At 39.7% G+C, this 12,787-nt stretch overlaps 2 protein-coding genes across 4 annotated transcripts in view; one reads left to right on the top strand and one right to left on the bottom strand.

Annotated features, from left to right (window-relative positions):
* Nucleotides 1–1,326, bottom strand: part of LOC146653387 (carotenoid-cleaving dioxygenase, mitochondrial-like) — a gene marked incomplete at its 5' end in the record, with an annotated part of 28,034 nt that extends 26,708 nt beyond the window's left edge. Inside the window, 5 exons of the mRNA XM_085380497.1 lie at nucleotides 193–321; nucleotides 397–499; nucleotides 625–737; nucleotides 816–1,027; nucleotides 1,115–1,326. Coding sequence (XP_085236623.1) covers nucleotides 193–321; nucleotides 397–499; nucleotides 625–737; nucleotides 816–1,027; nucleotides 1,115–1,326 — 769 coding nt within the window. The remainder of the gene's footprint in view (nucleotides 1–192; nucleotides 322–396; nucleotides 500–624; nucleotides 738–815; nucleotides 1,028–1,114) is intronic.
* Nucleotides 1–12,787, top strand: part of tex12 (testis expressed 12) — a 73,948-nt gene that overhangs the window by 37,975 nt on the left and 23,186 nt on the right. The gene's annotated exons all lie outside the window — the stretch shown is intronic.

Here is a 12,787-nt window from a genome sequence, read left to right as displayed (position 1 = left end):
GAAGTTTCTATTTATGATTCTTTGCAGCGGGACTCAGCTCCAGTAAGACTATAGGACTATAAGAAAACCAATGATTTAAATCATTTTCATTCCATGCATCAACTCAGAGTACCACTCCATTGTGATACCTGTGCTTTTTTTATTCCCAAATTCAAGATGTGCATGCTTTACTGCATGAGACTTTTTGCTCACCAAAGCTGTGATAGTATGAAGGTTTGGTCTTGTCCACTGAAGGAATCGAGCACAGCACTGTGGCTCCCTCCAGGGTTTCATCTTCTGTTTTCTTGGTTGGTGGCACTTGGATAATGTTGTAGTATGATCCTGTCATGCCAGATACTGTTAGATCTTTGATCCGTAACCTGTAGTGTGGAAATGGATCTGATGTTTCTTAAATACCTTTCGAGGTGTAGGAATTTCCCATGTTGTATGTCGTACCATCAGGCTCAGTATGAGGGTGTGCTGTGGCTCCATTCACAGCAATGAATTTGCTCCAGTCCACCTAATAGAAACAAATGCAATGGCACAAAAGGTTTGCAGTTTTTATTGCTTCTATACCTACTTTTACAGTTTGATACATGTGCCACTAAAACTTAAGCTGCACATATATCATTACACTCATGGTACCTTTTCAGTCTCCAGTGTGTCAGGGTCCACCTTGTGCATGATGTTGGTTTCTGTACTGACATAATAGTCACCTTTGTAGGTCACAAAACTCATGTTGGCATTGTCTGTGGGCTCTAGAGGGAAAGAAAGCTTTGAATTACTTATTCTATAGCAAGTGCATCAACAGGCTGCTTTGTCTTCAAGATACTCACTGTGTGATTCAAATCTTGACAGGAAGCGCTGGAAGACATTTTTACAGGGGTCCGGCATGGTTACAGTCCCAAACTCAGATATAGCAATGCGATTGTGCTCCTTGTTAGTCTGGTAGCTGTCGCTGGATAGGAAGCGGCTTTTGTAAGTCACTTGCCCATTTGATATTTTGAACTGGTGCATGAGAGCCATGCCATCAACCCAGTGGTTAAATCTGGAGAGAAATAGATGCAATGCAGAGGGGAGTGAGCTTCATGATGTCTGAAGCGAATGGATAAACACACAAAGACGCAGCACTCACTTGTGGTTTCCGATCTCAAACTTTCCGGGCCCATTTCTCAGGAAGTTTCCTTTGATCCATTCTGGGATTGTACCAACGATCTGGGTGCTGATGGGCCTGGGGGTGTCCTCCACTGAGCTCACAATCTTCTCGATAGAAGGCAGACCGCGTACATTTGTGTAATGATTGATGTTCTTCACAGACTTAGATTTTTTGAGTGCTGTTGGAAAAAAACATAATCAGAAAGGACATTGTTATAATTTAAGTAAAATAATGTTAGTGTGTGCAGCTAGTAGCATTTAATGTTTACCTGAAGTATTCTTTTTCTGATGTTTGACAGTATCCATGGCTGTGGTTAAGCCTTCTGTAGCTTAGTCTCTCTTCTGAGATGCTGCTGGTTCGTACGCTGACTCCTGATTTTATACTGTCCTTCTGACACGTACCATAGAAACAGCAAAAGAGGATGCAGTCAGACATTTCATGCTTGTTTAACTCTGTGCAAAACAGAAGCAAATGGCAATCAAAAATGTAAGCAGTAACAGATGATCACTTTATCTGACTGGAAAAAACAGCAAATAACCGTGTCCAGTCTTTCAAATCATTCCTTTGACTCTTTTAGTTAAGCTTAATATGCATGGTTATATATAGCATGGTGAAACCAGATGAACTTGGATGAGTGGCTTAGAGGGATGATTTTTTTTAAACTGATGCACATAATCAATCTGCATATAAAAATATTTTCTTTCTAAAAGGGGTCTTTTACATTTGGGTTTTTCTTAAGCACAAAAACAAAGAGCGTCTGTTGTGTTCTTGTCACGTATCATGTTTCACTAATGTACTCAAAAGAATCAGCCATGAACAGGATGACTCTGCTTTTTCTGGTTTCAGTAAGGACACTGTGAGTGTCACTGATGGAAGTTCATTTAGTTCCTCACAAAGCTAGCAGACTTGTAGGTTTCCTGTATTCTGACACCTGATATTAAATGCATTCTCTTTTCTTAAATTTGCTGTTAATCAGCTTTAAGTTTTACATTTGAAGATGATGTTTTTAAAGTTTCAATGTAGAAAACCTACTGTGCTGCAGTAGGTACTGCACCTGTAGCTCCTTACTAGGAGGAAAACATATTAACCAACATCAATCCACATTTTCCTTTCAGTTCAGTGAACTTCACTTATAGGTCATCAAAACCTTATCTGAAGATGTCTGTACCCCTTGTAGAGGTTTAATACCTGTACATGAACCGTTAATCCCACAAATCACAGTAAAAAGCCATGGAAAAATTATCATGGAAAAATCATGGTTTAACGTGAAACCAGGGATTCCAGGTTTCATGTTAAACCTGGAATCCCTCCTTTTGACACATGGTCTCTCCCAGGAGTCAACTCATCAGAACTAGGAGAATAACAAAAAGGAAAAGGTTAGTTAGATCATTTCTCAGATAACATCAGGGCTTCTCCTCCGGAGTAACTTCACTCCAGCCCAGTAAACCCTGTGTTAGAGAATAAAATTAGTATTAATGTCATGTTTAGTGGGTCTAACTCTTCGCTCCGCCTGGAGCCTGCATCCACACCACAATTACCTAGAAACCAAAATCAGTGAGTAAATACAAACTTCACACTTGCAAACAACTGTAGGGTCATAGGAGTAATAAGGCATCCAACACCACAGGCACACGTGTGCCATGTGCAGTTTATTTCCCAAAATCATTAGAAACACTACTGTTGCCATAATTTGCCCAAATCATGGATCATCCCATGTTTTTATTTAAAACTACTGTAACCAGTGACTTTTCATAGGTAATGTCACTCACTTGTTTTTCACACTGTGAGTTCAACTGTGATATGATAATGGGCCCAACACTAAGATGTTCTGTGTTCACTGCACATCCTGCTTCATCTTCGTTCATGTCTGTGCCGAATCCTCCACAAAGACCCTCAGAGAAAAAAACATTAGCAGTGGAGCTGCAGATAAAAACAATTCTTATTGCTTTTGAAATGCATTGAATTGCTACAATCCTTTTAAACACAGGACTTACCATCTAATATGGTCAGTGTCCTAGGTAGGTGAATTTCCTCAGAAGCCCGTTGTAATCTAAAGAAGCTCACCTTGTATTTGCTCTCAGTAAAGTATTTTATAGCACTTTTACTTCCAATCTTGCAGGCCTGCTTTTAAATCATCAACACACAAAATATCACCCCAGAGGGATGATACCTGGCAGGTTTTTTCCTAAGTGCACTGTTACAAAAACAAACATATTAGGCCTTGTTCAGGACATGTCTAAATATATATAAACCTGTATTTCTCTTACAAAAAGAAAACAACCCAAACCTAACTGGCAGAATCAGCCTGGTACTAAAACAAAACCCCAAAATCTGCCTGAAAAATCACAGGAAATGTCTTACTTTGAGGTGAAACAACATGCTGTAGGGGTTAGAACCTGCCATGAAGTGCCGCAGTCACTGCTTCTGGCTTTAATTAATAACTGATGCTTACATGGTCTGAAATCAGACTTAAGAGTCACTACCTCTGTTCATTAACATGTCGTCATGTATTTCACAAAACAAGTTTGTTCTTGTGTATTCAGAGGTGTGTATCTGGGTGCAAGCTTCACCCATACATCAGAAACACAGAACTCATTTCAACCCTCTGCTACATCTTATTCACTTGTTTCATAATCGAGTCATCTTTCCCTGTAACAATCAACTAATTTGCATATCAGCTTATAACCCACTAAGTTGACAGGACAACAGGAATGCAAGTTCAAAATATTATCACAAAAGAGAATTTACTTCATACAGTAAATTACTTGTGTTGCTCCAATCAATCAGAAAGCATATCACAATTTACCATATTAAAAACTAAATGTATTGTCTTGTATTGTCTTTTTTTTTTTTTCCTTTCACAAAAGTTAAACGGTTGTCCTGCAACCTGAAGAGCAGTGGATACACTCAGCATTTGATAACAAGTGTCTGTTAAATTTACACTATTTTAACACTGATGAGAGACAACAAGCTGATCTTCATTGCATGTGTGTGTGTTAGTAGGCAGGTTTAATGGATGTGTGTGCAGTGGAGCTGCAGATTCAGCAGAGCATGTACTTAAAGCTGCCTTTCCTTCACATTTCTCTGTTTATGTGTGTTTGTGTGCATTTTATTTTTACCTTTGTTGCGATCCTTTTAATCTGCCTCGACAAGACAGTTTTCCAACCCAATTACCATGTGTTCTCACATTAACAACAACAGACTTCATTTTTTCTCTATGCTCTCTTCCCACTTCTCACAGCTTCTGTCTCTCTCCTGCATCTGCAGCAGTTCACGGTTGTGGCGTGTCAGAGGCCCAGTGGGCCGTTCTTCTTCAGCTTTGCCTTTTGTCTTTCACTCTTTTCAGTCTCTTCCTTTGCCATTTCAACTCCCAGTATGGCAAATGTGAAACTCAGACAGTATTCTCAATTCCATTCACACACAGTGATGTGGCTGGTGAACCTCCCAGCTTGTGATTGGGAGTGCATGCTTCCATCCACGATGGTATTTGTACATGCTGCTGAACCCTTTAAGGTTTAGGGCAGTGTTGCTGTCTGTTCACCTTGTTGACTCTTGAAGTCAACGCAGTTCCTCTCGTACTGCCTTTTGTCTTCAGGGAGATTGATTGTCCTCAAAGCTTGTTCTTCAGGTTAAGATGTACAGTGGGGCAAAAAAGTATTTAGTCAGCTACCGATTGTGCAAGTTCCCCCACCTAAAATGATGACAGAGGTCAGTAATTTGCACCAGAGGTACACTTCAACTGTGAGAGACAGAATGTGAAAAAAAAAATCCATGAATCCACATGGTAGGATTTGTAAAGAATTTATTGGTAAATCAGGGTGGAAAATAAGTATTTGGTCAATAACAAAAATACAACTCAATACTTTGTAACATAACCTTTGTTGGCAATAACAGAGGTCAAACGTTTACTATAGGTCTTTACCAGGTTTGCACACACAGTAGCTGGTATTTTGGCCCATTCCTCCATGCAGATCTTCTCGAGAGCAGTGATGTTTTGGGGCTGTCGCCGAGCAACACGGACTTTCAACTCCCGCCACAGATTTTCTATGGGGTTGAGGTCTGGAGACTGGCTAGGCCATTCCAGGACTTTCAAATGCTTCTTACGGAGCCACTCCTTTGTTGCCCGGGCGGTGTGTTTTGGATCATTGTCGTGTTGGAAGACCCAGCCTCGTTTCATCTTCAAAGTTCTCACTGATGGAAGGAGGTTTTGGCTCAAAATCTCACGATACATGGCCCCATTCATTCTGTCCTTAACACGGATCAGTCGTCCTGTCCCCTTGGCAGAAAAACAGCCCCATAGCATGATGTTTCCACCCCCATGCTTCACAGTAGGTATGGTGTTCTTGGGATGCAACTCAGTATTCTTCTTCCTCCAAACACGACGAGTTGAGTTTATACCAAAAAGTTCTACTTTGGTTTCATCTGACCACATGACATTCTCCCAATCCTCTGCTGTATCATCCATGTGCTCTCTGGCAAACTTCAGACGGGCCTGGACATGCACTGGCTTCAGCAGCGGAACACGTCTGGCACTGCGGGATTTGATTCCCTGCCGTTGTAGTGTGTTACTGATGGTGACCTTTGTTACTTTGGTCCCAGCTCTCTGCAGGTCATTCACCAGGTCCCCCCGTGTGGTTCTGGGATCTTTGCTCACCGTTCTCATGATCATTTTGACCCCACGGGATGAGATCTTGCGTGGAGCCCCAGATCGAGGGAGATTATCAGTGGTCTTGTATGTCTTCCATTTTCTGATGATTGCTCCCACAGTTGATTTTTTCACACCAAGCTGCTTGCCTATTGTAGATTCACTCTTCCCAGTCTGGTGCAGGTCTACAATACTTTTCCTGGTGTCCTTCGAAAGCTCTTTGGTCTTGGCCATGGCGGAGTTTGGAGTCTGACTGTTTGAGGCTGTGGACAGGTGTCTTTTATACAGATGATGAGTTCAAACAGGTGCCATTCATACAGGTAACGAGTGGGGGACAGAAAAGCTTCTTACAGAAGACGTTACAGGTCTGTGAGAGCCAGAGATTTTCCATGTTTGAGGTGACCAAATACTTATTTTCCACCCTGATTTACGAATAAATTCTTTACAAATCCTACCATGTGAATTCATGGATTTTTTTTTCACATTCTGTCTCTCACAGTTGAAGTGTACCTCTGGTGCAAATTACTGACCTCTGTCATCATTTTAGGTGGGGGAACTTGCACAATCGGTGGCTGACTAAATACTTTTTTGCCCCACTGTACATGGAGTTGGTTCCAATTATGTTAATCTATCATTTTGCTCCAGCCGCTGTGCTTGTGGAGGACGTTGATCCAGTTCCGTAGCCACCTGTACTAACACACTAAAACATTTATTATGTATTATGTATGTATATAACCTTATCCCATAGTCCAGCCAATCACGCGATTCACATTCACGTACATGCGCAGCTAATCAACGTCGTTGACAGGCTATGACAGCGTCCTTATGTGCCAACACCGGTGTTTTAGCTAGCAAAGCGGCGTGGCTGATGTGGAGTGAAGCCACGTTAATGACAACGTGTATAACTAGGGCTGCTCAATTAATCGAATTTTAATCACGATTACGATCTGGAATTTCAACGATCATTAAAAATGACTGAGTCGATTATTAGCCCCTCCCTCATTTATCCGCGACACCTTAAAGGCCGGTCCGTGAAAATATTGTCGGGCATAAACCGTCCGTGGCGCAAAAAAGGTTGGAGACCGCTGATTAAGAGGACCCGAGGGAAGCTCGGAAAGCTAAGCAGAAGTTATTTGGAGAGGAGAGTGACTGCTGTTGGTTGAAAAGAGAGGTAAAAAAAACTTCAGTGGTGTTGCACACTATTTTATATTATTTTTTAAAGTCATTATTCAATACATTGTTATTGTTAACCCTTTAAAGCCGGTCAGAGCAGCACGCTCCGTTTTGTGTAACTATTTTTAAATCCCTGTAGAACCTGAACCGTGTAAGCTAGCGCAATAATTTGTTTTGCATATGAAACCGGAGGAGTTGTACTTACAACTTATGCCATCAGCTTGTCCTCGGTCACGGTTTCCTTCCACATAAAGCTTTGCAAAAACTGCATTAAAAGCTCTTGCAGGAACAAAAACATAATACTCCAGAAACACGCTTTGCCGATCCGATCAGCTGTTCGTAACACTTCCCACAGTGAAACAGACGTCAGCGCGAACTATCGCATGTCCGTCATTTCCTGCCCGAAACCGGAAGTGATGTCATCTTCGCGGAAAATCTTTTTTTTTTTTACTTGTACGCCTTAAAAGCCTATACTGGTCATGTTTGACCTTTCTGAATAGTTTCTGGGATGCTTAGAACTCGAATTGCACTGCTGGAAATATTTTATTTTGATGCACATGCTGTTTTCTTTGCAAATTTGCATCATAGGATTGTTTTTTCGTTTTTCCTGCAGTATATAAAAATTGGTGTATCTCCAAAATAAAACTATGAAGACACTCAAAATAAATTTCCTGTTGTTGTAAACTATTTTTTTGCAACTTTTTTTTATTTAAAGTTTTGAGGGATAAACCTCTTAAATTTCTCCAAGTAGAAATATATGTAAAAAAAACAAAAACGATTTTCTATTTTTTTGTAGTTTATTGCACTTTTTTGCAATTAATGTAGTTACTATGGACTTAATGCATACATATTATTAAAATATGGGCTATAACAGTTTTATAGCAACTTGAAATGCTCCCAAAAATGGCACTACAACATGTAAAAAAAATAATATAAGCTCTGGCGGACTTGGTTCTATAGTAGGTCTTAAAGGGTTAAATAAATATCGTCAAATAATCGAGATCTCAATTTCAGTGAAAATAATCGTGATTATCATTTTTGCCATAATCGAGCAGCCCTATGTATAACCATTGGAAATGTGAGCAGGACAGACGGAACAACCGACGGAAAAGGTGTGGACTTTATACCCGTTTTTAAATTGTGTTGATCGGCCATGTAAAACCAGAGTTGTGATTTTAAAAAAAAAAAAAAAATGCAGTGTTTGTTTTTCTTCCTGAATACTATCGTTGTTTATATTTACTGCGGGAAGAAACGGTAAAAACTGTGTTTTATAAGGAAAACACTCGAAAGCCTGTGAACAAAGATGAAACCAAAACACCCCCCACCCTTTCCCATTGTTTGGTCGACATGGTACATTTTTCAATCAAAACATGGCATTTAGTTGTTAAGAAACGGAAGGAAGTATTAGGAGTGACGGCGGTTTTGAGATGTGAGAGATTTGCGACGTTTAGCGCAAATCTTGTGTAGTTAGTGTTTAGTGTAGTCAATAGTTTTGTTGTGTGTGTCAGAACAATGAGGCGACTGCTGAATGTTACAGGTGTTACAGCAGTGATACATCTGCTGTTGTCAGGCCTGCAGGTATCAGGCTGTTGTTCTCCTTCATCTCATAGTGGACAGAAATTATTTTTTGGAGTGGCACAAATAATTTGTGTGGCATCAGATTTGATGCAAAACAGCTGATTGTTCTATAAATATTTTGAAATGTTTGTTTAAAAAACGCCTCGGCTGCATTTTTAGGTAAACAGCTGCAAAAAACTTTGTTTGCAAACCTCAGTAACTTTTTTGAAGAATTAACTATGTAATTCTCGCAACAGAAAAGCCGATCAGCTGATCATTGATCAGTTTCATGATTGAAGTAGCAGCAGGAGAGGGAGGGAGAGAGAAGAGGCAGTCGCTCCATATATCGGTTAACGTGGGAACGCTTTACAAACATTCAGAGATGAACTTACACACTTGCTTTCTCTGGGATAACTTTCTCGGAGATGAAATGCAGGGTTGGTAGCGAGGCTCCAAATATTCAACCAGACCGCCGACAGGTCTGGCACGCCACAACCGCTCTATCACGTGACGCTTACTGCTCCGACTTGGTATCGATACGATCGATTTTTGGATCGATCTGCCCACTACTTTGGTTGTAGGAGGATGTAGGAGGAGGTTGTGAGTTCAGATGTGGGATGCCGAGATTAAAGCTGGAGAACAATGTGATGAGCTCTTGTGTCGTTCTTACGTACTTCCACAACGTAACATTATATAATAAAAACTGTTCAACAACACAATACAGCAGAAAGTAAAAATATTCAGATTGACCATAGATCACTGAGGGTTTACAAAATGCATGTGAAAAGAAAAATACATTGTATAAGGAATTCATAAAACAAAGAACAAAAGAAGTAGAAAATAATGACAAAAAACAAATAAATTGATCTATATTATACGGGTATGAAGAAAGTACTAGTATAGTATATTAAAGTAGTATAGTAAAATAATAAACACTAAACACTAATATATTAAGGGATGTTATATGGGATACATTAAAGGTTGGTGGTTCAATCCCTTAGGCAAGACACTAACTCAAAGTTGGTCTCCAATCCATAAATTTGGGGATAGGCACCACTTCACATATTACAAGCCTGTTTCTCTACTTCCACAATTCTCCAGTTGTTACTGAAGGTTACTCTTCATACCAATACCAACTAGATTTTTAAATCTTAATATAAATGAGTAACAGTAGGTGGACATTAGGTAAGGCTGCACTTTTTGCAGTGATCTCGTATATAAAACAGATCTGCGGCTCTGAACCGTAGTAAAGGGACCTCTGGCTGATACGTCGGGTTCGTGTCGGGCTCGTAGTGGAAAACTAGCTTTACTTTGTTGTCTGGGTCAATTTTGCTAGTGAGAGACAGAGAGAGGCGTTGAAAGGCTGCTCCAACAGAACTTGTTGTTTCAGAGAAAAACACGAACACAGCGTACAGTCGAGTCTTAATAGCTTACTTACAATTGGGCTCATCAGGCTCTCTTTTTGGCTGCAGTGGTTATTATTATCATCATGGTCCTGGAGCGGTGACCCATTGTTTTGAGTTTATTGTTATTATTCTTTAGTTTCTTCTGATTTTGTATTAGTTCTTAGGGTTTGATTCTGGTGTTCAGTGTTTTATCATTCCTACCTGTGTCTTCCCCTTGTGCTCTGTTCGTGTCCCCGAGTTTGTGTTGTAAAACAGTCTGTGAGTTTCATGTTTTACTTTGAAGGTTTGTGTCTGGTCGTGTCTAATTAGGTTCAGCTGTGTACCCCAATTATATTTACATGCTTCCATCTCCCGTTGCTGCTCGGTGACAGCTCGTAATTTTCCACTCTCCTTTTTCACACATAATGGGTTTGGCAGGTTTGGCAGTCCATTCTCCCTGCAGCACGGACTACACTGCCCATGAAGCTACATTCTTTAGGGCTATGCCTGTAACACCTATTGCCTTCATATTAAATCATTTTTGAATAATAATTAAAAAAAATAATTTCTTCACGCCATTAAGCGGGCCACAAGTAGAGGTGACATGGGCTGCGAGATTGAGACACAGGCATTAGAGCCTCGCGTTTTTTGTTTGGGTTTCCACCGGCGTGGAATAACCAAAAATAGAGAGGTCATAGCCTAACATATGGAACAGGAAAAGACCGCCGTGTAATCCATTTATTTCAACAAAGTAACTGTATTCTGAATATCACCTTTTTAAACAGTAACTGTAATGGAATACAGTTACTCATATTTTGTATTTTAAATACGTAACGTCAGTACATGTATTCCATTACTCCCCAACACTGGCCAGAGTATTCCTAGGTCTTTGAAAAGCACCTGATACAATCAATGATTTGGGAATTCTCAAATAAACTCACATGTCATGTCAAGTCAAGTCAAGTTTATTTATAGAGCACATTTAAAAACAACCAAGGCTGACCAAAGTGCTGTACAGTAAATACAGATAAAAATACAATAGAACACAATTTCGTAAAACACCTCGCTGATCAAATAAAAAATAAATAAACAAATAAATTAAACCTTTCTAAAAGCCAATGAAAAGAGGTGAGTTTTAAGAGCAGTTTTAAAAGTTTCTAAGCTTTTGGAGAATCTGACGTGAGGAGGTAAACTGTTCCATGTGCAGACAGATGTTGTGAAAATTGAAAGAGTTCATGAACATAAGTTTTTTGGTGTTATAACAGATGATAAAATAGGCTGGAAAAAATATAATAAATAAGCATTTCAGTATTGAGCAAAGAAAATAACATTCTGGACTGCGAATCCCTCCATCGGAGAGCAACTCTGATCGAACCACCAACCTTCCAATCAGCAGATGACCTGCTCTACCTCCTGAGCCACACCATATGTGTTTGTGTACACGCACATGTATGTGGTGTATCTATTTGTTTATGTATATGTATCTGGAGTAACACAGCCAAACACATGTGACAGATTAAAAGGAAGGATTTATGATAGGATATGGTATAAACATGAAGAAACAGTGATGATTATTAGTACAAATAATAAGATAAGATAAAACTTTAATCCCTCAGGTGGGTTCCTCTGGGAAATTCGGTAATAGGAAAGGGTTTGATTAAATAAGCTTATTCTATTACTTTAACATGTTCAAAAAAGCCACACAATAAAATAAAAAACAAAAAAAACACAATACAATAATTTTATGTAGTCTCTAATCACTCTAATAATTTTTTATGCTGCAAATTATTGTGCCTTGAAATAGTATTCATAACGCTTAAGGTTTTCCAGACTTCACACTTTGAGGGAATTTCATGGTACATCAACACAAAGTAAAGCATACTTCACCATATGAAGTGGAAGGAAAACAATATATGGTTTTCAACATTTTTCACAAATAAAAATTTGAAAAGTGTGGTGTGAGTATTTATTCAGCCCCCTTTACATTGTTCTGTAAAGGCCTCCGATGTTTGTGAGAGTGACCAAAATCCATCATGATGATCAAGGAACACAACTGAGAGGTAAGGGATAAAATTGTGGAGAGGTTTAAAGTAGGGTTAGGTTATAAAAACATATCCCAAGCTCTCAGTCCAACCGCACTGAAGATGGAGAGCGATTCTCTTTTGGACTTTCATACGCACTGTTTTTCAACTACCCAAAGTCTATGAAGAACACATTGCAGTTCATCTAGCGGGCACTATGCACAATGTGCCACATTGGACTAAAACGCAAGTTAGAAACCGTATATCGCCTCTACAATGAGAAACCATGGCTGGTGGGGATTCCTCCTCCCCTGTATGTTGCTGTAAAATATCCTTCTAAAATGAGAATAAATATTGTTGCCAGTTTAAATGCAGCTTCATAGACATAGCATCTGATCTTGCACTCTTGGTGTCGCTATCACTTGGTGTTCGCTCGCTCTGTGGTAGAGTATCACTTCCTGTTCCTGCTCAAACACAGTGGTGTTTCTGAGTAGCTTATCTGCGTAGCAATTTAATTTAATTAAAAACTTTAAAATACATTCTATTTTCATAGTATAATCTTCTCGTGCTTCATCCGAAGCACACTTTCTGTGTACTCACTACCTAATTTATAACCAAAGTATTCACTCAATGTCTCTGTACTGTTTCGCTAGCTTAGCTTAGCTCATAGCCGACTCGTTAGCACCATGGCTACTTCACCTGTCCCTCCTGCACTTTCTTGCTCATTGTGTCAGATGTTTAGTTACTCCTCGGCCTCCTTTAGCAGTAATGATATCTGTAACAAATGTAGCATATTTACAGCGCTGGAGGCCAGGATTACTGAATTGGAGACTCGGCTTCGCACCCTTCATTCACCCATAGCTAGCCAGGC

Source organism: Rhamphochromis longiceps, linkage group LG14 (assembly GCF_057381845.1).
Source record: "Rhamphochromis longiceps isolate RC_006_pf linkage group LG14, R_longiceps_female_GT1.1, whole genome shotgun sequence".
Classification (NCBI taxonomy): Eukaryota; Metazoa; Chordata; class Actinopteri; order Cichliformes; family Cichlidae; genus Rhamphochromis; species Rhamphochromis longiceps.
The sequence above is the reverse complement of the archived record's forward strand: the minus strand, read 5'-3'. Positions and strand labels throughout refer to the sequence as shown.